This window comes from Lissotriton helveticus, chromosome 12 (assembly GCF_964261635.1).
Source record: "Lissotriton helveticus chromosome 12, aLisHel1.1, whole genome shotgun sequence".
Classification (NCBI taxonomy): Eukaryota; Metazoa; Chordata; class Amphibia; order Caudata; family Salamandridae; genus Lissotriton; species Lissotriton helveticus.
This window is the reverse complement of record NC_136073.1, coordinates 811,144,378-811,171,476: the sequence shown is the minus strand read 5'-3', so window position 1 is coordinate 811,171,476 and position 27,099 is coordinate 811,144,378. Positions and strand designations below refer to the sequence as shown.

At 44.6% G+C, this 27,099-nt stretch overlaps 1 protein-coding gene across 1 annotated transcript in view; it reads right to left on the bottom strand.

Annotated features, from left to right (window-relative positions):
• Positions 1 to 27,099, bottom strand: part of THBS3 (thrombospondin 3) — a 189,301-nt gene that overhangs the window by 128,132 nt on the left and 34,070 nt on the right. The window contains exon 2 of the mRNA XM_078671378.1: positions 3,668 to 3,874. Coding sequence (XP_078527504.1) covers positions 3,668 to 3,874 — 207 coding nt within the window. The remainder of the gene's footprint in view (positions 1 to 3,667; positions 3,875 to 27,099) is intronic.

Sequence of the window (27,099 nt, the reverse complement as noted above, 5' to 3'; positions counted from 1 at the left end):
GGATTCAGGAGGCGCAAGATGTCCTGGAGTGAGATCATCCGAAATGAAAGTTTCACGAGATAGGTGTTGAGCTCACTGAAGTCCAGGATCGGACCCCACTTGTCCTTTGTTTTGCGAATCAGGAAAAACCTGGAATAGAAGCCTTCGCCTCTTTGCGATAGAGGGACACGTTGGATCGCCCCTTTCTGAAGCATTTGTGAACTTCCAATTGCAGAAGGCTTAGGTGTTTCGTATTGGTGACGTGGGGAGCTCTGTACGGTGGAAAATCCTGGAACTCTAATGTGTGCCCCTGACGGATGATGTTCAATACCTACTGATCCGATGTTATCTGTTCCCAGCTATTCCGATGTTGAGAGATCCTGCCGCCCACTGGTGACACATGGGGCGGAGGAACAGTCGGCAGAGTCAGGAGGCCGCTATTGACGCTTGGAGGCGTCCCTGCCTTGACGACCTTGTCGCCCACGTGAGTTTTGGCGAGAGAAAGATTGCGATTGCGATTGACGCTGATAGTACTAATTACCGTACTGAGGCCTGTACGATTGCGATTGCTGAGAATAGCGTTGCTGTTGGTAACCACCTCTTGTTGCTGTGAAGCCTCTTCCTCTTACCCCACGGAAAGGTGTTTTCCTATATTGCAGGGTGCCCAAGGACCGAGCCGTCTCTGTGTCCTTCTTTATCCCCTGTAGAGCCTCATCAACATGTTTCCCAAACAACATGTCTCAGTCAAAGGGTAAGTCCAGGATTTTATTCTGGACTTCAGGACGAAACCAAGTCACTCGCAACCAACCCTGCCGTCTAAGAATAGCTGCTCCACCTAAAGCGCGGAAAGCGGTGGTAGCGATGTCCATTGCGCAGTCTATTATTTCCGATGAGGAACGTTGTCCCTCCTCCAGGAGTTTCTGGGCCTCAGCCTTAGGATCGTCAGGGAGCGGATCCAGGTATGGCGAGACGTCACTCAACATCTGACGGTCGTACCGTGCATTGGAAGCCCTGACCAGCAAACTAGCAATAGACAAAAAACGCTTCCCTGCGTTATCTAATCGTCTTCCTTCCCTGTCCAGTGGAGGTGTTAGAGGAGCGGATGGATTGCGCGACTTTCGTTGAACTGCTTGCGATATCACCGAATCCTGTCGTGGTTGGCTAATAAAGCAAGCTGGACTGTTCTCCGGCGCCTTATATTTCTTTTCCAAGCGCGGGAGGACTGGAATGACCGTAGCCGGCGCCTGCATCACTTTCTTTCCCTCTTCCCATATGTGGTCCACGAGGGGAATGGAGCGGACAGCCTTGTGATATGACTCCTTGAAATCATATAAAAAACAATCCGTGGAAGTTGAAGGCATGGTGAGTTTAAAACGTGCCGTGGCCCTATCCATCAAGTTGTGAAAACCTCCCACGTCCACCGGAGGCGAGTCTATCGGGTCCGGTATTGGGGATGCAGGATCTGGAATAACATATTGATCCCATTCAACATCAGGATCTTGAGCCTGATTATCTCCCTCATCATCCTCTGAAGTGTCTACCTGCTGAGGAACCTCTACAGCCTCCTCTACATGCGGGGGCGGTGAAGAGCAAGTAGCCGACAATTGTAGTTACTCCTGCGCCTGTCCTTGCACTGGACGCGACGCCTGCCTGCTGCGATATTCTTCCAACATAGCTCGTAAGTCCGTAAGCAGAGTAATCGGCATTGAGACCATACCCTGCTGATTCGGGACTTCCTGGCATGCTACACGATCTTGCTGCTGCTGTTGTTGCTGATGATAAAAATATTCATTCTCTGGCTCTGAGTCATGAAACTTTAGGTGCAATTGTGATGGACTATACGCATCCCCAAAGTCACCATCTTCCTCATCCGAGTACTCTTCCTCGTCAAACAATAAGGCCGGAGGTAACGGAGTTAACTTCCTCGGCAAAGTCATATCCGGTGTAATACGCCTTTTCCTAGAGTTATCAGCCCTCACCAACGTCGACACTTCCATCGTTGACGGTGGCGTCATCGAGGTGATTGTTGTCGTTGACGTGGTCGTCGTCGACGTGGTCGTCGACGGTGTTGTTGTCGTCGTCGTCGACGATGTTACCTTCGTCGACGGGAGCTTTTTCTTCGTTGATGGCAAAGGAGATGACGTCGTCGGTGGGAAACTCGACGACGATGTCGTCGACGATGTCTTTGATTCTTTACTCTTGCCAGCTGAAGAAGCCTCCACAGCTGGCTTCTTGAAAGATTTAGAACCTTCAGCCTGATGGGATGGCCCAGCCGAGCCATCATCTTTCTTTGACTTTGGTACCTGAGGTACTGGCCTCTCCCTCTCCTTTTCACTTCTGTGAGGAGATTCGCCAGGCCCAGGCTTGCCAGACCTGTCAGAGGTCCCATGCACAGCCTTCGAGCGGGGTTCTGAAGAAACTGAAGCAGATGACCTACCCCTCTTCTGTGACCTTTTAGAAGAAGTAGATAAAGCAGCATCCTCTTCGTCACTAGAAATAACCCTATCTCTCGTCTTCATCTTTTGTAACCAAGTCAGCAGACGCCCCTCGCGGTCACGTAGGGTCTTAGTCGAAAAGGTCCTGCAGATCTTACAATCTGCCACCTTATGATCTGGGTATAAGCAGTATATACAATCCTTGTGTTTATCCTCAGCAAAAAGTCGTTTTTTAGAACATGTGGCACAAGGCCTGAACAGGCTTTTCTTCTCCTTGTCAGCCATCAAATAAAGTTGTTAACAAATCCTGTCAAGATTTAGAAGAAACAGTACCTCAAAAAGAAAACTAGAGTAGAGCTCTATGGAGACTCCCTATCACGAACGTGCGGTAGAAAATCTGAGGCTCTGAGCTTTCTCAGGAAGGTTCCACAGGGTGAGGCTGATCTGATTGGTTAGTGCTCTATATTTGGGTCTTTTTACAAAAGGACACCTATAGGCTACAAAATAGTATAAGGCCTAGGCCTAATTTTTCCTCTTTTGTACCTCTTTGGGTTTATCTACCTATGTATATATATATATATATATTATTACCGAGGCTCCCATTCCGACGACGGGGAATGATACAAGCTATGGGAATCTATGAAAGTTCCAATACTGGAGTAACGGTAAATGATATTTACCTACATCTGGCTCTACCTTGAAACCTTAAGGGGTGATATGTTTGTGCTTTACAAATAGGAATTAGTATTATTTATTATGCCTTTGGAGTGATTAGCAGAGCTGTGAGCAGTAAACTGTCTAGTGGTTTCTGTGGAGGATTCAAAAGCTCTGTGATATATCTCTGGTCCAGCAGTTCTATTTCCTCCACTTCAGCCCTATTGTATTTTGCTTGTTGCTTGTTAGCGACATGCCAAAGCTGCAGCTTTCATTAGGGTTCTCACGGGGCCACTGTACCATGTCCACATTACCGCCACAAAGGATTTTTAAGACATCTCAAAGCAAAAAAAAACTTTTGCTGTAAAGTAAAATAAATACATTTCAACTAAGCTCCAAATTTCATCAACAGCTTTTGTTTTGCTACTTCAAAAAATTAAACATTGCAGCAGTATAGAAATCAAACACAGAATTCAGGAAGCAGACAAGGGGGGTGGACTCCCCAGTTCATGATGAGCAAACACATGCCATTTTATTCTGCTGCTTAGTTACTAGGTAGCCACAGTGGTTCTGGTAGCCAAATACTGCACCAAACGTACTTTTGTTGATTTTGCCCACCACGGACACCTCCAGCCACTTGTTGTTATCCTTTTTTGAGTAGAGGCCGAAGAGGACACCGCCGAGCTTGGAAGGAAGGCGGAAGGTGGACAGAAGGTAAATATCATTTGCCATCAGCAGCTCAGTCCTAATTTTGTCAACCACGCTGGGCATCTGGCGGGTCTCGCTGACAGTCAGAAGGTCCATCACTGAAGGTAGACAACAATTGAAAAAAATAGATTATAAACAACAGCTCAGGGGGCAGGAGCTTGCTACTAACAGAAGAAGGACTTGTTTAATGGGAATCATGGAAATCAGAGGGACAGGGGATTGTGTGTGATACTATTAACTACATTTATAGGTCGCTCCACAATATAAGCTGCTCCTTGCCACTTAGATAAACAAATATTTTTTATCTTCTCACTTAATAGTACTCATCTTTCGGCTTCAGGAATATAAAAGGTTGAGTCGAACACGCTTGAAACCTGATCTGTGATTTACACAATACAGTCGGACCGCTGCAGATGAATGACAAAATATCGGTACCAAGACTAAGGTAAAACTACTTGCCACATTGCAAAGTAGTACACTACATGACAAAATATTAAAGTTCTAATGGATTATGTTGATTTCAATTTTGAGCAAGGCTGAAATTTCCACCTATATGATATTAAACAGCAAACACAGTGGTGAATATCATTATATTAATGGTGCTCATTTCACAAGACGAAACTTGTAACTACCAGCCTAATCATTGTCTGTTGCTTTCTCAACCACCCTTGTCACGCAGCCTGCTCATGCTTTAGGTCTTCGCTGCCCTAATTTGGTGGACAGGGAAGTTTATACCCCATTCAAATATTGTGACCTCCCGATTATGGCATCAATGGAAGTTATTTTGTTTGCCTCAATCTCCCGCCTGAGTGTGACACTGTGCTAAATTCCTCACCCACTCCTATTGCCCCCCTCATGAGAAGTGATACCACGAAACTTGTCCCAGGATGTTTGTTTCATGGCCCGGGTGGACCTGGCTTGGTAGGTCGGGCTGGGCTGTTCCCATGGGGAGCAGGATCAAGACTGATTTGCATATGGCTGGGTCCACGCTAGGGTGATGTGGTGAGCAAAAAAACGATGGATTAAACCCAGACCTGTGACTAGAGTTGAATGTTTGATTTGTTCAGCATTCAGTCAATCATGTTTATTCTATTTTTATTTATTTTTGCTTTTTTCCCTTATGGACTGATCAATTTCTTCAATTTATTTTATACAGCTATGATATTTTGTCTTGTTATATAAAGATAGCAAAATGTACTCTTGTGTGCTTCTATCTGGCGAAGATCTGCAGCAGAGGCAGGTGCCTGGTGAGCTATCTTGTGCACAGTATCATGCCGGCTAGACAGATGGGTAGCCCTCACCAGCTTTTTCTGTCAATTAAGTTTACTAACCTCATGATACTATTCACCCTTTACTAAAATGCTTCCATGATCCAAGCATTATTTCATAATGATATTGTGTTGAAATAGTGCTAGATGGATCTGCGATGCTCTACCTTCACAGACTGCTCTACTCCTCTACAGGATTCTCAATTTTTAGGTGCTAAATAACAGGTTCTAATACACTTTGCAGCATCATACCTGCACCTATGTAGCTCTTTCTGATAAGCAATTTCAAACCAAATAAAGTTTTTGTTTCTATTTTATTACTTTGTTCCGCTCAAAAGGCAGTAAGCAGGGCTCGGACAGTTTCAAAATGAATCCCCATATTTGCTTATCTCAGTGCAGATCCTGTGAAGAGCAGGGTTTCTTTACCTCCTAGAGGCTTCCTGTGGCCTAAATCAGTCTATAGGAAATGTTACATAAGACAATGAGGATTACAAGGTGTAGGAATCACATGACATCCATACTAGTAGGCAGTATATTTTAAGAGTGTTTGCCTGGAGAAGCACAAACTCAGGATTTAAACCATACCTCGGTGGTTTGGGTTGGCTTTACTAATGAGAATGTATATCTACCTAAACTAACCCTTTTTAGCAACATTAGGTTAATGAAAGACCGGGGAAAAACCACAGTGTTCTAACCTATACCATGGTGGTTTCGCATGCAGCTTTTTGATGACAGTTCATGGGCCACTGTGTTATATTCGGATTGTAACTTATAAACTGCAAGTAACAAAAGTATTTCTGTGTCAAAAGCAGTAACCCTATGGGCTATCCACATAAGATGTAGTTCTTCGAACTGGGTGGTACATGCTCTTTGCAGCAGGCCTTCTACTTTATGATGAGTCAAACTCCCTCTAGACAACGCTCTGCTCTCTTTCTAGCAGAAACATTAATCACCAGCGTGATCTTTACAATTTTATGGTTGCCTACAAATCGTTGGACATACAAGATACTCTGCAGCAGTTGCCTTTAATCCCATGTTATTTCTAAAGACAGCCCCCCTCCCTGTCCCCCCCCTCCAAGGTCGGTACCAGGTGTGGCTGCACTGGTCGCACTGTCCTAAAGCCAGCCCTGGTCATTATTGCTTTGAACTTCATGGAAGTTAAACCCTGCATCTAAGACCCTAAGTCCAGGTATAGCTGGATAATAATTAGGGCTCCCTATATTATGGTATTTATTTTTTTAACATTTCTGTCTGTATTCATCCATATTTATTTTTGGGCCATTTGATCAGTAATTATCCATATTTATTTTGTTTTTTATGTATAAATGAAGTTGTAAAACTATACATTTCCACATTTATTTAACTGATAGGAGCGTACTCAACCTTTGATCTCTGTCGTGATTTAGCTATTTAAGCTGCCAAATATTACGTAACTATTTAAAATATAAGCATTATACCACAAATGTATGTTGACATGTTCAATTATTTAAAGAAATTTCATCCTGCTTTTAAATTTCTCATGCTGTCCATCTACTCAACTGCTGGGCTACAATTCATGAAAGATAGTATGGAGAGTCACATAAAAGACGTACAATTTTCAGTATTTATCCACTTTAAAAAATAAATGCAGACCGAGAATACAATGTTTTCTGTCTGTATTTATCTGTAAAAATGGAAAACAGGGAGCCTAAACAATAATCAAAGACAGTTCTACATAGGCACTAGTGAGTTCAGTCCCAAGGAACTTTTAAGTAACGCTGAAGTACACAGGGCAGAATAAAAAGTTACTTACCTGTAACTATAGTTCCTTAGCATTGGCACCTTTCATTGTCTGAGGAGGGGTTCTCTGCACCCATGGCTTTCAGTAAACACCTCAGAAGCCATCTCGCACAGTCATGAAGGGTTTTGACTGAAAATGTTATGTCAGTTTTGCAGTCTTTTGATGTATGATCCGGGTAGAGGCAGTAAATCATCATCAGTGAAAACTCTAATTTTACCACCAGAGTCACATGCCTTAAAAGGCTCCTTTTTGAAGGATGTCCATTTCCATTTTAAAATGTTTTAACTACTCCAAAGGTAGTGGCGGAAGAACTCGACACACACAACCTAAAGAAAGGCTAAAAATTATTTTTCATTTTTTAAAGTAACATAGAGACTTATGTGCTTAAACACAGAGCAAATCTCTGGGACTACCTTTCAAAATGATGTGCACTAGAACTCTGAGGTAAGATGGCCTCTGGTAGGGGTGTGGATTGCAACACTCTCACCTCAATGGTGCTATTGTAAATTTATGTGGGATTCCACCATGATGGCGGGAATGATTCAAGCATGTGAATCTATGTTGAATAGTAGTTACCCACATATCATACTTAAGTAGCCCAACTCACTCAGGACTTACATGTCCTACACTATTTAATAGAGTATGGTATGATCACTGCAGCAATTCTTGGCAGGAATTGCAGCATTGCACAATCAAGTGATTTTTGAAAGAAGTAAAAATAATATTTGTGTACAAATAACTTACCAAATATATAAAAACACCTACCTAAAAACTACTCAGGAAAACACAGATTTTTGGAATATCCAACTTAAAAAGGTTGTGTACCGCCTTTCGGTAAATTAAAAAAATAAATCAGAATAAATTCAGAAAGATTTTCCAGAGCAATGGCGCTTGACAGCTTTCCTGTAGTATGTCTTCTGGACTCACAAAGCTTGGTCTTCATAGAACTAGCTAATGGTCCTACGTTGAATAATGGAATAGTACATGTAACTTTGTTAGAGAAGTGCATACTGAGCAGAAGATAGAAGGGCTTCAATATTATCCTCTATTCTAAAGTGATGTCAGAATGTCATCTTCTTTGGAGGAAGGTAATGTGTATCCTACCTTTTGTACTGGACTAAGTTCCTGCCAGTTGCCTGCGAAAACCTTTTGAGCACAGAAAATCTGTGAAGTAGAGACTTTCTCCATTGGCCAGTAAGAGGCAGGGAAGAGCCATGAGTTATCCCTCCTGTACCACTGTCAGTATTAACTTTGAGAGACTTCAAAAGGACAGGGTCCTGTGCTGTGCAGCCAGCGTCATGTAAAGCTAGGAATGACAAAAACTGAAGATCCTGTGAACAAAGTAATACACTTTTTCAGGTCGTACCTAGACAGCGCTTGCACTGCCTGGAAGATCTGTTGTATGTACTCTGTGTGGGCTTTGGAGCGTTTCCCCAGGACTTGTCTGCTTCCCCTTTTGCTTAGGGACTACTTTTTTCCTAGCAACTGCCTCTATTTAATTGTCTTGATAGAAAACGACCAGCAGAGGTCAGTAAAATACCAGAATCGCTTTACCAAGCGATTCTGTGCTTCATAGCTAAAAACGTACAGGGTTCCAAAGGAAAGACCTATTGTATTACAAATGCTTGTTCTCTTATGCTGTTTGCTACTGGAGAGATTTAGCTCGTCTTCACTGGCTACTTTTAAAGATTTAAACTAGGCCTGGGAAAACAATTCGGTTACGCTAGTGTTAATCTTGCGTACTTTTGGGAATTTGTATGCAAATACAAATTCTCACACTAAGAACTGCTATGAATGCCCATTCATGGGCCTCTTCCTTGGAATCTCTTGCAGTGCTGGTGTAATCAGATCCATCTCTCACTGAGTTCCAGGACAAATGGTGCCATCCCTGACTGAATGTCGGAACAACCTGTGCCCCTCTCAACAACACAGAGCCAGTGCAATCAGTGTCCGTCTCTCACACAGAGCCAGTGCAATCAGTGTCCGTCTCTCACACAGAGCCAGTGCAATCAGTGTCCGTCTCTCACACAAAGCCAGTGCAATCAGTGTCCATCTCTCACACAGTGCAATCAGTGTCCATCTCTCACACAGAGCCAGTGCAATCAGTGTCCGTCTCTCACACAGAGCCAGTGCAATCAGTGTCCGTCTCTCACACAGAGCCAGTGCAATCAGTGTCCGTCTCTCACACAAAGCCAGTGCAATCAGTGTCCATCTCTCACACAGGGCAATCAGTGTCCATCTCTCACACAGTGCAATCAATGTCCATCTCTCAAACAGTGCAATCAGTGTCCATCTCTCACACAGGGCCCTTGCAATCAGTGTCCATCTCCCACACAGAGCCAGTGCAATCAATGTCTATCTCTCACACGGTGCAATCAGTGTTCATCTGTCACACAGAGCCAGTGCAACCAATGTCTATCTCTCACACAGTGCAATCAGTGATCATCTGTCACACAATGCCAGTGCAACCAGTGTCCATCTCTCACCCAGGGCCCGTGCAATCAGTGTCCATCTCTCACACAGTGCCAGTGCAATCAGTGCCCCTCTCAATAACAGAGTGCAATTAGTGTCCATTTCCAGGGAGCAGTGGTTCCCAGAGTGGCGCCGGGTTCTGCGGACCCTGGCAAGGAATTGGGAGTTCTGCACATGCTTCACAGCTGTGTATCTGGACTCTGAGGCAAGTTGTACAGGTCATTATTGGACTGCTATTGGATCCATGGTTCCGGGTCTGGAACGGCAGCTTCAGCACGGGTCTGTGGAGCAAATCCTAGGACTGCAGTACCAGATCAAGTCGCTTGCATTTGGTAGAGCAGAACAAATTTAGGATCAGCAGATCCATTAAACAATTTGGTTTTTTAAAGAAAGAAGGGCCGAGCTATAGACCAGGCCCTGCTGGAAACCCCTCTGTTCAAAGCCTAAGGACATGTGCAGTGTGGGTTGGTTGCCTGCTTACGGCTGGGTGTAGGGCCTTGTCGTAGGCCAAAGGTTGAGTGTAGTGGGGTTGGGCACTTTTAAATGGATGTGCACAACCCCACCGGGTCGCAGACAGTAATAACCTGGTGAAGGGCCAATCTGTACAGTATTATGTACAGAAGTATGTATTATGATCTGTATAGAAAATCATAACATTGAGACAACATTGTATTGGGAAGGAACAGCTACAAATAACATGCTGCACGTGAGAAATTCCATCAAAAGATACTCCAGCAGGATATCTCTTATGGAAATTTCTCTGAACATGTGGGAAATGACACTGTTTTGTGTGAAGTCTCTAAAGTTACCTTTTCCTACTGAAACCCCTGGAGGCTAATTTGCATTAGTTTCCCATAAGTAGCACGGTGGGTGATTAGCCCTCCTGAGGTGTGAAGACTTCCCCCAGAGCAAATATAAAGGCCTCAGAATGGGGAGGCGTTTATTCGTCTGGCAGGAAGACCGGCTTGTTTGGGTCCTAGAACTTATTTACTTAAAAAGGGGCCTCCGCTGTCACTAGAAAATGTTAGGTGACACCTGGAAAGGCTGCAGATTTTATCCTCCCGGTCAGGCAGGCACCAAACCCAGTGGGGGCCTCAGCTGGAGTGAGTCTTGACCCACAAGTGCTATTCCTGAAGTCCAGGAACCCTGGGCTATGTCTTAACTGGTCGTCTCCTGCAATCCCAGAAAACTTGGGACATAGAATTTTTGGGACTTCAAGACCTCCAGAATAGGACAAACCACTACAGCTTATCCACCATAGCACAACCTTGTTGAGCTTTGAAATCAAGTTTCTCGTGCTCTGACTTTTTGCTCAGCAGCAAATCTAATTACGGGGGCCCTTTGCAAAAAGGTAGCTGGCTTCATGGGGCCCTTATTTGGCGCAGCCCAAAGCCCGATCCCGAGCTCCAAAAATAGAGATAAACTCCAAAGGTAGAAATGTTGACCAGGAGACTGCACCAAAAATATCAGGCCAGCGAGTAGACTTCCAGGAGCACAAAATTTCAATTTGCCTCCTCTTAGCTTTTCCCGCCTAAACCACCAGCTTCAGCACAGCCTCGTCCAACGTATCCGACATCATCAGGTGGAGCCTGCTGCATAGCCCCACAAAAGGATTTTTAGTTCCATTTTTAAGACAAAGCCCGAAGGTAAAACCTCTGACCATGTCAAACCTGGTTGGTCTATTCGACTTGCGCTCCAGCACAATGACCCGGATATCGCAGCCAGGTCACAGTTAAGTGCGACCATTGACTTCAATTGGCATTAATGGGTTTTGGCGCTATTTTGCCCCCTAATTCTTTTACATCATATCTTCGGTTCCCAATATTGCATTTATGTCATTTTGGTGTCATTTTATTGATTAAAATGTACCTATTTTTCTAATTCGGTTTAGGATATATATTACTTGGTGTTTTGACTTTATTACTGTTTGGTACTGCATAAATACTTTCCTAAATTAAGCCTGTCTGCTCTGTGCCATAGCTACTCAAGTTAATTAAGTGACTTTGAGAGTTCACCCAAACAAAAGTTGAGAATATTCCTTGAGGTGAGCAGTCACCCTCCCCAAATATTAATTACATTACTTACAGATTACAAATACATTTTCAAAAGATACTGAATATCTAAAACACAGTAAGGAAACCAAACAAAGATTTAAATGACTCAATTTTCCTAAAATAAACACTGAGAAAGGATATACTGATAATAAAGAAAAAAATTCAACAAATCCATCCCAATTGAAACAAAAAATAATAAAACAAGATTAATATTATCCTATTCCATTATAAATGTGGCAGGGTGACACATTTTCCAAGACATGCAGAGCAGTTTCATCCCAAAACATACACACATTTCCAATAATTAACAATGTCCATTCCTATACTATTCATAGTAACAAGAGTTTCAGACCGAATCTGAATTACGAGATGAGTGGTAAACACTGCACACTTGGGTTTCGATCTCCAACACATATTTCCTGTTAAAACTAGGTGGAATTTGCCTTAGACAAAGTTCAGGGAAGGATGGAATTACACCAACACCAGGAGGTATTCCTCATTAGGTCTCGCCTGTCGATGCGCATGCGCATCGAGCTTGCGAGACTATGGGGGCTTAACCACTCTTTAACTAACTTGCAAGGAATCGTGGCGATTCCTTGCAGTGCCTGTGACTTTTAAGCTCAATGCGCATGCGCTTAGAGCTTAAAAGCGCGTGCACATCTCACAGCCTCCCCCAGCTCCGCCCCCTCCTCTCCTGCCCGCCGTGTCGCATTTCTCCTCCCCCCACCCCTTCTCTCTCGTCCAGCCGTCGTGTTTATTTATTGTTTTACCCGCTCCGCCCCCTCCCCTGCCCGCCGTGTCGCATCGTCATGGCAGCTTTGAAAGTAGGGGCAGAAGAGCGCCACTCTCTCTCCCAGCACACCTCCCCCTCCAGCATCCACTCCCCCCTTGTCTCTCTGTGCCCGCCCCCACCACTCCTAATGAGCTGCTTGTTTTCATTTGCAGTACACCATGTGCGCATTTACTTTCATAACGGTGGCTCACCGTTTTAACTTGTTTTAATTTCCCAATCTGACCAAAAGGTTTGCCGATGCCTGACGTGCTACTGCTCCGCCCCCTCCCCTGCCCGCCGTGTCGCATCGTCATGGCAGCTTTGAAAGTAGGGGCAGAAGAGCGCCACTCTCTCTCCCAGCACACCTCCCCCTCCAGCATCCACTCCCCCCTTGTCTCTCTGTGCCCGCCCCCACCACTCCTAATGAGCTGCTTGTTTTCATTTGCAGTACACCATGTGCGCATTTACTTTCATAACGGTGGCTCACCGTTTTAACTTGTTTTAATTTCCCAATCTGACCAAAAGGTTTGCCGATGCCTGACGTGCTACTGACCTCTCCACAGCCATGCCTACCTAATGGAGTACATGCTTGAATATATGTATATAGCCAGGCAATTTTTTTTACCCGCTCCGCCCCCTCCCCGCCGTGTCACGTCTCTCTGTGCCCGCCCCCACCACTCCTAATGAGCTGCTTGTTTTCATTTGCAGTACACCATGTACGCATTTACTTTCAGAACGGTGGCTCACCGTTTTAACTTGTTTTAATTTCCCAATCTGACCAAAAGGTTTGCCGATGCCTGACGTGCTACTGACCTCTCCACAGCCATGCCTACCTAATGGAGTACATGCTTGAATATATGTATATAGCCAGGCAAATATAAAGTACAACAAAAAAAACATTTGTCGCATTTCTTCTCCCCCCTCCCCTGCCTTCCCTCCGTCTCTCTTTTTTTTTTTTACCCAAAACATTTGTCGCATTTCTCCTCCCCCCCCCTTCTCTGCCTTCCCTCTGTCCTTCAGTTGCTTCATGCCTTTGCTTGACCTCTTTTCCTTCATTCTTTTCGTAACCTCTACTCCTACTCCGCCTTTCAGCATCCTTTCATCCCCTTCCTCCTCCCCCTCACTTCAGCCCTCCCTTCTCGTTTCCTCTCTCTTCTAAACACGTCATTCGTCCCTGCCTTCAATATCCTCTCTTCTTTCCCTCATCCGACCCCCTCCATGTCCATATTTACCCTTGCCCCCTTCGCCCCCTTCCCTCCCTGCCCCTCCCCATCACTGTTGGCCACACCATTGAATTGAATTAATTCCGCCATGCTGTTCGCAACGGGCCCACCCCTGCAGCAGGCATTGCTTGAAATCAAAGGCGCTTGGAGGTCTCCACGGGGTTCTCTTTGTTTTCCGCCCAGGCGCTGCTTTGATCCGTGGCTGATTATTATGAGAACCCGGAGGGGCTCCTGGTCCCCAGCGTTAAGGGCTCCTCGCCTGCAATCGGATACTTTTAGAGTCTGCCCTTTAGTTTTCACAACAAAGCAAAGACAACCCTGAAAATGTCCATGAAGTATAAAACATCTTAATGTAAATTGTCCGGCAAATTCCCACTGAACACCACCACATCCACCATCACCACCACATCCATCACCACATCCACCACCACATCCACCGCATCCACCACCACCACCGCATCCACCACAACCACATCCACCGCATCCACCACCACATCCACCACCACATCCACCACCACATCCAACATCACCACCACATCCACCACCACATCCACCATCACCTCCACATCCACCATGACATCCACCGCCACATCCACCACCCCATCCACCACCACCACATCCACCACCACCACTGCATCCACCACCACATCCACCGCCACCACATCCACCGCATCTACCACCGCATCCACCACATCCACCATCACCTCCACATCCACCATGACATCCACCACCACATCCACCACATGCACCACCACCACATCCACCACCACATCCACCGCATCCACCACCACCACCGCATCCACCACCACATCCACCACATCCACCATCACCTCCACATCCACCATGACATCCACCGCCACATCCACCACCACATCCACCACCACCACCACATCCACCACATGCACCACCACCGCATCCACCACCACATCCACCACCACATCCACCACACCCACCACCACCACATCCACCACCAGGTGCAAATGCAATGTTCTTGGATTTTCGTCACAATAAAATACACTGAACATAATCTTCACAAAATTAATTTACAAACGTTTAAGCTATTGCCATTATAAATTACAATAAATGTTATTTAAGTATTAATTATTTACAAAATTAAAAGCCATTGTTATTTGCAATATCAATACATCTAAGTCACGTAAAGACAACACACATTGCATTACAAATGCTATAGGTGTCACATTTGCGAAAGTTCAAACTATTGACATTGTAACTGACAAAGCTATTACTTTTGCTATTTTCAAAACCAACACATAAATAAAAAAAGTGTCATTTACAATACCAATTGTTCAAACTTTCCTAATGCGAGACCTATTGCATTTCCAATGCTTGTTTTTAATGGGGAAACATAGCATTACCATACCCCATGCAATCTGTAACTTCAGGTGTGGCAGTAACTTATTAGTTTTCCTGTATATCTTGTCTAAAAGGAAGTGTGCACAGATTCCATCAGCAAAAGGCCACATGGTAATTCTGAAACGTTTTTGTTTGGACTTGCAACCTTATTTCAACTTCAGATCTGGTTTCAAGCCTGGCTGGGACTGTCGTTTCTTCCCTCGCCTGTGAAAACAATGTGCTAATAGAGCCAGTAAAGGCTGCCAGACATGCTGTCTGCTGCTATTTCTAGTGTAGTCCAAAGACAGGTTAGCTTTGTTTCTGAACACTGAATGAGGTCAAGAAAGGCACAGTTAATATCTCATCAAGATACCCAAGTAATGTGGCATGAATAACTGCACAAACTATATAGGGAAACCTCTTCTGTCAACCCCAGGCAAAGTATCCAACAGAGTCATCCTGAACAGAATGAAGGAACAAGTCAATGCTCAGTTCGGAGATCAGCACGCTGGCTTCTGCAAAGATAAATCCTGTACAGACCATATCGCAACACTGCAAATCATTATTGAGTAGTCGATGGAATGGAACTCCCCCCGCCCCCGTGTCATCTTCGACTGTGAGAAGGCATTCGGCTTTGTGGACAGAGAAACCCTTTAGAATCTCCTCTGCCACAAGGGTCCCCCTATGATTAGGGCTCTCTTGGAACCCTACTCCCCCAATAGGACTCTAAGATCCTCCAACAGAGGTCTTTTGAAGGTCCCACGTATTCAAAGGACCAGATGGGGTGGAAGATCCTTTTCCTTTCTATCCCCCTAAATTTTAGAACTCAATGCCAATTGATATGAGGACAGAATCCAATGCGAATACATTTAGAAAGTTGCTAAAAACTTAGCTGTATCCCAACCAAATCAATTTGGTATAGTTATGATATTTTAAGGTGCAAGTCATTACTCATGCAACACTGGGAAGCTTTTGGGTAGCTATGCGCTTTATAAACATGCATAACATAACTACGGTATGCTAGATAAACTCTTAAGAATCATCAGGAACTCTTACAAGGGAATGACCTGCAAGATAGTCCATGGAGGACCACTCATGGAAGCCTTCCAAGTGAGGGCCGGAGTCTGCCACGGTTGTTTTCTCTTCCTACTGACCATAAGACTAGATCACAGAGACATCCACAGCATGGAGAAGAAATGGGATCCAGTGGACACCTTGGATGCGGCTTGACGACTATGACTTAGCAGACAACCTGTCCCTACTCTACCATACCCATCTGCAGATACAAGAGAAGACCAACAAGGTGGCAGCTACATCAGCGCAACTTGGTCTCAACATTCATAGGGGAAAAACCAAGATCTTGAAGGCTAACACGGCCAGCACAACTGCAGTCACTCTTGCAGGCGATGTGAAAGAGGTTGAGGCCTTCGCCTACCTGGGCTGTGTCATAGACAAGTAGCAAAAAGAACAATTGATGGACAGAATGCTGCACAATGTCAAACATTCGCCCCAGTACAGAGATCTGGGCCTAAATCCATTCTTGTTTGCTCCCAATGCCATTCCAGTTCAGACCCAGCCATATGCAAATCACTTAACCCTGTTCCCCATGGGAACAGGTCAGCCTGAACTGCCAGGCTAGGTCTTCCCTGCACTGGAAACAAACATCCTGGGACCTGTTTCGGGGCATCACCCCTCATCAACCAGGCTAGGTTGACTCCATTGGCATGGAGAGCATGGGACCCACGTCCGGGCGTACCCGTCCCACTCTGAGTGACAATTGCAAAAAAAACAATTGATGGACAGAATTCCACATAATATCAAACATTCATCCCAGTACAGCGATCTGGGCCTAAATCCATTGTGGTTTTTGCTCCCCGTGCCATTCCAGTTCAGAACCAGCCTTATGCAAAGCAGTCTTGACCCAGATCCCCATGGGAACTGTCCTACCCGAACTGCCAGGCCAGGTCTTCCCTGAACTGGAAACAAGCATCCTGGGACCGGTTTCGGGGCATCACCCCTCATCAGCCAGGCTAGCTTGACTCCAGTGGCATAGAGAGCACAGGACCTACGTCTGGGCATATCCGTCTCACTCGTGACAACTGCAAAAAGAACAATTAGTCAAGTAGTGCGGCACATACGCTGACGTCAAGGCAAGAATCAGCAAAGCAAGGGCTGCCTTCATTCAACTAAAGAAGATATGGAGCTCCAAGGACCTAACGCTGCAAAGCAAGAGCAGGCTTTTTAACACCAACGTAAAATTGGTCCTTCTGTATGGAGCAGACACTTGAAGGATAACAGTGATCACCAGCAACAAAGTCCAGACCTTCATCTACACCTGTCTGACAAAAATCCTCCAAATCCGCTGGCCAAACACCATCAGCAACAACCACCTATGGCAGCAGAACTTCCAAACCCCTGCTCAAGAAGAAATTATGAAAAGATGCTAGGACTGGATAGGTCACAGCCTCTGCAAGCCCACATCAAACACCACCAGGCAAGCCTTGACCTGGAACCCTCAAGAGAAAAGGAAGAGAGGAAGGCCAAAAAACACTTGCCGCCGAGGCCTTAAGGCTGAGGGCAAGGCGATAGGTTACACATGGAGGTAGATTGAAAGAAAAGCCCTGGACAGAGGAGGCTGGTGAGTCCTGGTTGATGGCCTATACCCCAGGAGAGGTAGTAATCCATAAGTAAGTAAGCAAGAATGAGGCCAAGTGCTGGCCTCATTGCCTGAATGCAACTACTGTGACTAAATTAGAAAAATGTTCTTAAATTATTTTGAAATTATTTGCTATTGTACCAAAGTCAAACTCTCATCACCAGTTGTGCTGTGATTACGAGATTCACAGGAATACTACGACTGCTGAGTTTTTCACCTGTACATTTCACCTGTGCAATTCATACAAGATGCCCAGATAAAAACCACCCACAAATGAGGAATAACATGTAGGATTCACATGTTATACAACATTTTTCGCGGTAGCTTTGTAATTGCCTGGTATTGCTACGGCCCAGAAGAACTTATATCTTTGGATGCAACTATACTAAGCAGTTGCAAGACCCATAATCAGCCATAATCGCTTTACAAAAATGGCAGCAAGTCAACAACAGAAAGTTTTAATACATTTGAAACAATCAAATTTTGTTTCATTCTGCCCCTATATGCGAATTTTATTTTTTGTTTAAAAAAGTTAACTAAGCTGCATCTTACCTATTGGACTGAATAAGGCCAGTCTGGGGTTATATTGTATTTCCATGCCATGAGGGCAGAGCCCGGAAATTTGGGTTAGGCTGCACCTTTGAGACTGGGGAGACGACTGTACTGCACATGGCTGACCCTTGACTGTAGCTTCATTGAAAGCAACAAGGCCATGGAAGGAAATGTGGCCAAGAGTAAATATCAGTGGCTGAGATTAATCCAAGCATTTCACTCATCACTTTTCGTAAGGTGTCTGCCAACAAAAACGTGCCCTCCCAAGTGTTCAACCTGACATTTTCCTCTCTAAGCTGTGTTTTTTGATTCACAACTTAGCAGGCTTTAAACCCTGTGCAAAGATTTTGTGTTTTCATTGGAAAACACAAATCTGCAAAACTAGGTTTTGAAGACAGAAATCTTGACGATCTCAGCTTTACCAAAGATAAGAGTGCGATTCGCAAAAATTGGCTGTTTGCGATCGCAAAATGGCCTTTCCTAATGCATGAAAGTTTTTGCTTTCGCAATTTAGGTAATCGCAATTTATTGAGATTCCCTAGATTGCAAATGCAAATAGGGAATTGCAATTTAGGATTCCCCAATGTACATATAAAAGGCCTTTCCTAAATAAGAACTGTGCATTTAGGAAACAGTAATTAACATCAACTTCAAGTTGATGTTAACCATGTGCATACTTTGAAAAATGCATAAAACTGCATACATAAAACACATGTAAGGGCATGTGTGTGCGTTACATGTGCACCTTTTTTTTCAGGGGCGCCTCAGGGGAGCCTTAGGCCCCTGGGCACCCTTGCCTTTGCATTACCTAATTTGCGATTACCAATTAGGTAATCGCAATTTAGGTAATGCAAGACCATTTTCACCTATGGGCCTTGAGGACCATATGAAAGAATGGAGTCACAATTGCAAATAGCAATTCCTTAATTGCATTTGCAATTCTTGAGGAATCGCAATTAGAGATTCACTATTTGCTCCCTGTTTTCTTGCATTGCATTTTGTGCTTACCAAATAGCGATTTCTTAAAAATCGCTATTTGGTAATTGCAAAATGCAACTTTCATGCATGTGCCGCTATCTCCTGTTTTGCAGCCTTCAATCTGAATAGACTGCCAATAATTCTTTGCTTATTTGAGAGCTACATAGCTTTCCAAACTTGTTCGTTTAATTTAGAGCCATGAAATCTTTTGGTAGCCCAGAGCTTCCTACGCATCCAAATCAATCAGTCAATTATCAACTTGGGTAGGGATCCAAAATGTTACAAACCAGTACACTTGATCGACCGCTTGGAGTGCTGTAGATTCATATGCTAAGCACCCTCCTGCCTTCAAGTGTTAGGAATACTTCAAAGAACTATTTTCGGTTTCAAGGTGACTCGTGATACATTCCCCTAATACACAATGCACCTGTACACAGACTCCACCTGAGATTGTTTTTTTTTAATGCTTAATAGGCAAGGAAGTTAAACAACAGATAAGGGCCAACCCTTGACCAATCAGCCACACCGGAGTCAGTCTTAGACTTTTAGCAGCAAGGTAGTTACAACAAGCATTGGCAAAGGTAATAAGTCTCAGCTTTGGGACCTATTGGCTTTTTCTCCTGACGATGTGCAGGATCATAAAAAATAAATAAATAAAGGAAAAAAAGGTGCGATGGCATGACCATTACTGGTGGTCACGTCATTCAGCTGGTGCATGAGCTAGAACGCATGTAATGTAAAGGGGATTTGTAGAGTGCTGCTTGTCACCCGTGAGGGTATCCAGGCCCTGTACATGGCATGCATATGCCATTGGAATGACGCAAGTGTAATTTGTTTATATTTTTTATCTACATATCCAAAATAATGGGTGACTCTTGGATCAGTAATTTTTTTATACACTAAGCGTGGAAGAGCAACATTTTAAAAATGGACTGCATGTGTTGGAGGGTAGCAGAGGTGTGAATGGGAGTAGCGATTGGGGGCACTAACAGGGAGCATCGCATGAGGGAGAGAACAACACAGGTGGGCATAAGGAGAAGCACACATGGAGAAAAGAAAACAGAGCATGCAGAGACAAGAAACCAGCATGGTCGGGAGGGAAGAAACACATATGAGAAAAAGAAGCACACAAAAGTGACAGCAACACAAGGAGCATGGAGAAACACACGAGAAAAACAGGTAGTGCAAGAGGCATGGGGGAAGTACATTAGAGAATAACGCAGAAAGAAAGGGTGGTCATTTGGGCAGAGCATACGGAGGAGAAAATTAGAGAGCAGGAAAACACATGTACTCTCATGGAGTGCGTAACCACAAAAGACAACAAGCATTTACAATGCAATGGTCTCGGCAATATTATAGGTAGAGCTATTGGTATTGCTCATTCTTTTTTTATCTTTTTTGTATCCCTAAATAAATGGCATTGTCATTTCTATTGGCATTAGCTTTTTTTGCATATGTGATACCTATTGCATTTGCAGAGAGAGTGTGAGGTAGTGAGATAGAGAGAGAGTGAGGTATTGAAATTGAGAGAGAGTGAGGTAGTGAGAGAGAGTGAGGTAGATAGAGAGTGAGGTAGTGAGATAGAGAGTGAGGTAGTGAAAGAGTGAGGTAGTGAGGGAGAGGGATGTTGTGAGGTAGTGAGATATAAGCATAGAGTGATGTTGTGATGTAGTGAGATAGAGAGAGATGTAATGAAAGAGTGAAAGTGAGTTAGTGAGATAGAAAGAGTGAGGTAGTGAGATAGAGAGTGATTGAGGTAGTGAGTTAGAGAGAGAGAGAGTGAAGTTGTGAGCTAGAGAGTGAGGTAGTGAGAGAGTGAGGTAGTGATGTTTTGAGAGAGAGAAGTTGTGAGATAGTGAGGTAGTGAGACAGATAGAGTGGAGTAGTGAGGTAGAGAGAGTTATGTAGTGAGAGAGAGGTAGATAGAGAGTGAGGTAGTGAGAGACAGAGAGTGAGGTAGTGAAAGAGTGAGGTAGTGAGGGAGAGGGATGTTCTGAGGTAGTGAGATAGAAACAGTGAGTGAGTTTGTAAGGTAGTGAGTTAGAGAGAGAGTGAGGTAGTGAAAGAGAGAGTGAAAGTGACTTAGTGAGATAGAAAGAGAGAGAGTGAGGTAGTGAGATAGAGAGAGAGTGAGGTAGTGAGAGAGTGAGGTAGTGAGTTAGAGAGAGAGTGAAGTTGTGAGGTAGTGAGATAGAGAGTGAGAGAGTGATGTAGTGAATTTTTGAGGGAGTGAGTCGTGATATAGTGAGGTAGTGAGAGTGAGATAGAAATAGATAGAGTGAGGTAGTGAGATAGAGAGAGAGTGAGCTAGTGAGATAGAGAGAGAGTAAAGTTGTGAGGTAGTGTGTTTGAGAGTGATGTGGAATGCATGCTAACAATAAGCAACAAACAAACATGCTACAAATACCTCCCACCCCAAGACCGGCACTTACCTCTCATGCCGCTGATCGGCACACATAAGCTGTCAGGAGAAACAAGAACAATCTATTCCAGGCTCATTAGCGCTCGTTCCACTGCCCATCATGGACCTGGCATAAAAGGCAACAGTTTCCTGATACACCGCCAAACTCTCCAGGCACAAGAGAAACGAGAGCGGCGACCTCATCAGCGGAAGGGGGCGGGAAAAAGATACGGACAGCGGGAGGGGAGCACCCCTGGGAGTTGGAGAGCCCGCTTTGGCCTGTCTCTATCGAGAGAGCCTGCTGACACTTGGGAGCAGGCCTTGGGTTGGAGGGATCCCTCAGAGGCTGCAGCGCCTTTTGTAAAGTGATCTCCTCCAAACACATTCCCAAAACCCCAAACAGGAGGTGAGGAAGGACCAGGGCTCCACAGCGAACAGGCAAGGCCCAAGCTAGTTAATGGGGCTTTAAGGGGAAACAGAGGCCCGGACTGGGAAGTGATGTGCTGAAATCCAGATCACAGTTCACCAAAACAACCACTCGACTCGACTTTTAACATGCTGTCAAAAGCAGAGAGGGGGACATCGGATCAAAAATACCAGAGAGCTTCAAAGAGCAAGCAAAAAATGGCATTCCAAAGACACCACAATTTTCTTCCATTTTATTATAAAATAAAAAGGTTATTTTCCTTTGGGGATATCCATGGCCCAGATGGATGAGTTGGTGCGTTCTGAGCTTTTAACATCCTTTGAAGGTTATTCAATAATGAGTTACATATCTTCTCATTTAAAAAGCTTTTTTTCTCTTTATGAAATACTCCAGTACTCACTAAAGCATTTTTTTGTTAAACCTTTCAATTGAAGCCTCTGTACATCCCTTCTTCCATTTCTTGGGATTTAGTGAACGATGTCATAATAATAAATACCGCATCTTGCAATTTTCAGGTTTAGTTTAGTGTACTATAAATTGTTTTGGGATAGTCCGAATGTTCATATTAGGTTTCTTGCTTTTGCCACCTCAGCATTTGAGGAATGAAGACAATAAGCGGGCATTTTGAACGGGTGACCCCAAACTACAAAAAAAGGATTGCATCACGTTCTACTGTCGCATCTTTACATGAAAGGGTCGCCCTATCCTTCTAAAAAAAAGGGGGGCACGAAAACTTACTTCTGAATGCTGTGTGGCTGTCGACTCTACCAAAGTCAAAGACGTTTTTACGGATATAGGGGCCCCGCGTAGCATTCTCTAAAGCTGTGGTTGCTGGGTTACATTTTGACAGTACGTGAAAAGGAAGTACTGAAGTGCAGGAATTCACTGTCCTAGTTCAGGTACTCTCCTGTTAAAAGAAATGCATCAGAACTGCGAAGTGCTGCCCCCCCTAACAAAATGAAGAAGTGGGGGGTACTTAGTATCTGACAGTACCTGCCATTTAAAGCACTGATTCTGGGATTAATACAACACTTTCAGAATCCACAAAATGGTTCTACCACCATTGACTCCGTAAAAATCGGAGTTTGAGGGTCGTAGATATTCTTTGAAAGCCACGGGATAGCAGACATACACATTCAGGGCCTGGTGGAAGGGAGACACATGGAGCAGGGGATTTATACCTAAAAAACACGAGTTTAATTTTCGACCAACAGTCCACATGTTTGAGAAAAACGCTACTTGGTTTTCAAACGCATTACTAATAATCAGACGTACATATTAATTGCTAGGTAGTGAGAAATGCAAAATAAAACTGTTGTCTGCTAAATATGAGAGCCTCCGTTAACTCTGGCCTCGCTGTCACCTGCAGTATAGCTGGCTGCGACACTGACCATTCGGTCATGTCCCCTCACGAACTAACCAAGGTCAGCACCGGATATAAACTTGTCCGGCTAGTACCTCTTCCATCTGCACCAGGGGCTGCTAGTGGTAATTTTAAGTACCTATTTCCACGGACGGTATCTACTTTTACTCAAAAAGACCACTTCACTGAAGACAGGCAGAGACCAATTTTGCGTAAACCTTGTTCAAGGTATGGTCTACATTTTGCATACATTTAATTTACTTTCCTGACACAGTCCCTAATTGTTTCAGAAATATCCCGGGATTCTCAAAAGCCAGGCACCACTTGTTGCCCAAATGTCGCTTACATTTCTCAAGTGGAATTGTGCTTTTTTTCATAACATTTAAAAACATTTAAAAATGAATTAGTAGTTACATATGTATTTTTGTCACACTGCTGCTAGGATGTCAGGAGCGCTCGCTGCTTTTGCCAACACATGACGTCGCCTTATTTTCGAAAGACAGACACTAGTGTGTTTTTAAGAATAACGTGATTTCGAGGTACTTTCAGTATTTTTACACGTGCAGGCTCCTACACGTTTCATCCACTCCTGCCCAATGGTACAGTTATTCGCGGCATTTCAGGTGCGCGCCTTAAAACCCACGCTGTCAGGTGCAGTCGGCTGGGCTGGGGCAGTAGCACTCACCTTGACGAAGAGGAAGATGTCCAGCAGGGGGCCTGCCTGGGAGTTGTCCTTCTCCCCCGGGTTGTTGTTGTTGCTGCTGCTCTCGGGTACCTGGCGGGGGAAGTTGCCCCGGGAGAGGCTGAAGCCTGCGGGGTCGGTGGGGCTGAAGACGCCGGTGGGAGAGGTGGGGGAGAAGAGCGGGGACCAGGGGCCGGTGGAGGCGGAGCGGCCAAGGAGAGCAGGTGGGGAATCCTGTCCGTCGTCGCCTGCAGAGGGCGCCCTCTCCTTCCCGGGCGCGGGGAAGGGGCTGTCCGGGCTGCCGCGGCCGCTCAGCTCCATGCTCTCCGGGCTGCCCGAGGAGCTGTCCCCGCGCTCGTAGCTCGGGGCCCGTCGGGGATCTCCTCGTAGAGCGGGGGTTGCACCGAGTCGTAGAGGTGGTCGTAGGCCTCCATGGTGTGCTGCGTGGCAGTGGCAGCGGCTCTATGCGCTCACACTGGCCCCGCCGCTCCTAATCACTCACACGCGGCAGACCTTTAATCAGGCATAAACAAAACCCATTTTTATGGAATCGCTCGCATTTTACAAGGTGCCGCCGCAGATTTACTGCCAAGGAGACGTGCGCGCCTTTCGCGACTCGCTCCCTCATTCGCACGAAGTTTCTTTCCTGGAGGGTTCCGGGAATAATTCACCAAATGGGAAGAATAATAAATATTATGCCTGAGCGGGAGCGCCGGCGGAGAGAGCAGACAGATATTGCTCACCTGGGTGTAATTTTGCTTAATTCACACAAGAGACAAGCTGAGTTTACTGTTTGGAAGAGGGGAAGCAAGAGCTAAATCTCCTATTTGCAAAAATGATTACATTATCGTAAATGAAAATGCTGTTCTATTAGGCGCTCAAAGAGCCTATACATTCACACGAAGTCTTTTAATAACAATTTAAATGTCCTTTTACAAAGGGAGAGGCTCTCCTACCTGAAGAGTGGGGAGTAGCCGTCTTGCGAAGGAAACAAAATGGCGGCCTCAAGCTTCTGAAATTTTTCGGATTGGGGCGTGTTTTGCTGTCCTGAGTGACGGACGACGTCACTGTCTAAAGAACAGCAAAACGTACGCCCCCAAAGCCGAAAAAGACGGAGATTCTTTGGAGGGACGGCTCTCTCCTCCAATGGCTGGCCTCCGTTTAGGAAGCCAGCCAATGGAGGAGAGACGAGGAGGGAGGCGGGTTTAAGGTGCCTTACTAAGATACAATGAATCTCGGACTTCCGGTCTGCCGACCGGATATTACCTCGACCTAAAAAGTAGTTCCCTTCAAGTAAGCAGCAGAAGGATGGAAGCTAGCCAATTAGAGAGATGGTAAAGAGGATATGCTTCACTGGAGGGGCAAACACAAGATGAACAAGCTGGGACACGGAAAGCTATCGTATAAGAAGCAAACAAATGAGAGTGACAATTAAGCCAACCAATGGTAAGCATAGGTCCCTGTAAACTCTTGGTAAACCCGCAATAGTTATTTTGCAAACAGATAGCTTGTGCTGTCTTGTTGACTCGACCTAACAAGCACTGGGAAAGCCAATAGGTCTGGCTTTGCCAGTGTTAATTTCCACAAACACAGGCATGCACAAATGTGCACAGACTATTTATGTTGTGCCTACATGCAACTTGTATCTTCCTGTGCCTAATGCATGTGTCCTATTTGCACTGCACACTTTGATATTAAAGAAAAAACGGTGGAGGCATAGGAGCACAGAAAGAGGCAGGTTGCACAGCCACAGTAAACAGAGTCGTAGTGCTTTAAAGCCAAACCAATTAGCTTTTCCAGTTGAAGTAGCCAAGCATACAAAGTGCAATATATCATATATTGGAGCCAGCTAAGTTTGTTTTGGAGCTTTGCTCACTAATGTTGCTGCCACAAAAGATCTGCATTCTGCTTCATGGGTGCGGATGGAGAAGGACTCTTGCTCTTGTTTCTATCTACTAGAAGATAGGCTTTTGGCAAATGACATAAACTATTATCAATAAGGTTGATGTGTTAATGGCACAATTTACATCTCTGTAAATAGCTTAGTAAAACTCTGTTCACCTGGCTTTGCTGTTGTGCACAGCATGAGCAAGAAATATGAAAAAGTTCCTTTAGCAGTGACAAGCAACATGTTCCATCAATCTGAGTAACATAAATTGGTCAAAAGCATAACATTAAGATATTGCTAAAGTGTTTCGTGCCTTTAGGCTGCGAATGATATTACTTAATGTGTGCCCAGTAGTTACTATACAAAGGATAGCTTATTAGGAAGCACTTGTGGCTTTTTAGCAGAAACGGTTTTACAGTTCTGTGCTGCTAGCGCTTATTTGTTACTGTTATTCGGATCTCTAATGGACTTTCATAGAGTTTGTCTGGAATTTGAGGGCAAGAAATAATTGGAAAATCTATTTCAACACAAAATCGGTAACAAAGGGAAAAAATAAATGTCCTGGTTTTGGGAGTTATTTAATAGGCAATTCGGTTAGGAGAGGAAAATCCCCAAACTATACATTAAGTTTCAGAAAAGATAAGGAAAGCAAAAAACACTAGCAACAATGTGAGCTTTGCCCTATTGCCAAGAGTGAACAAAAAATATGCACAAACTACACACAAATAAGCCACTCACTACTTTGTGCCAAACCTTTAAGCCACAGTAGAATATTTCTTCATTTAAAACCACCTATTAGCGTCAGCACTGAGTAGAATATAACTTAATGCCATGTTGCACTTTTAATCATCAATGATGTATTACTTTATATAAAGTAGAACAAGTATAAACATATTTGTGAGGAGCTATTGCACAACTATGGGCCACACCACACAACTACTGGAAGAAAAGAAAGAGCACTCTGGCAATAAACAGAAGTGAAGGAAATCACCTTTTGGGCTGGGTGGGAACAATGAAAGGAGACCCCAGCGGCCTGCATAGATCTGAAGTCTATAGCTTCCATGGCAGAGGTGTTGGGACAACTTGTCTTTGATCCTAGCAGTTTTATTATGGTCTGGCTTGACAGCGCACCTGGTGCCAGCCAATTATGTGAGAACAACTAGGAGAGGTGCTTTGGCTTTGCCCATATGTTGGGAGCTATAAGTACATGTTTGATTGAGCAGAAGTTGTGTGCTCCAACACAAAAGGGTTTGTCCTCCACACAGCTGTGATCATTTTGTTTATTTATATAGCTGCCAGAGTTTGAATATTAAGAGGCACACATGCATTGTAATGCTATTACAGTGTCTAACATAACTAGATAATTGATGGTGATTTCTGCAGCACCAGCACAGACAGATAGGAGGAGGCAGTCATTAGGTCTGGCTTGACAGCACATTCGGAAATTCATTGTT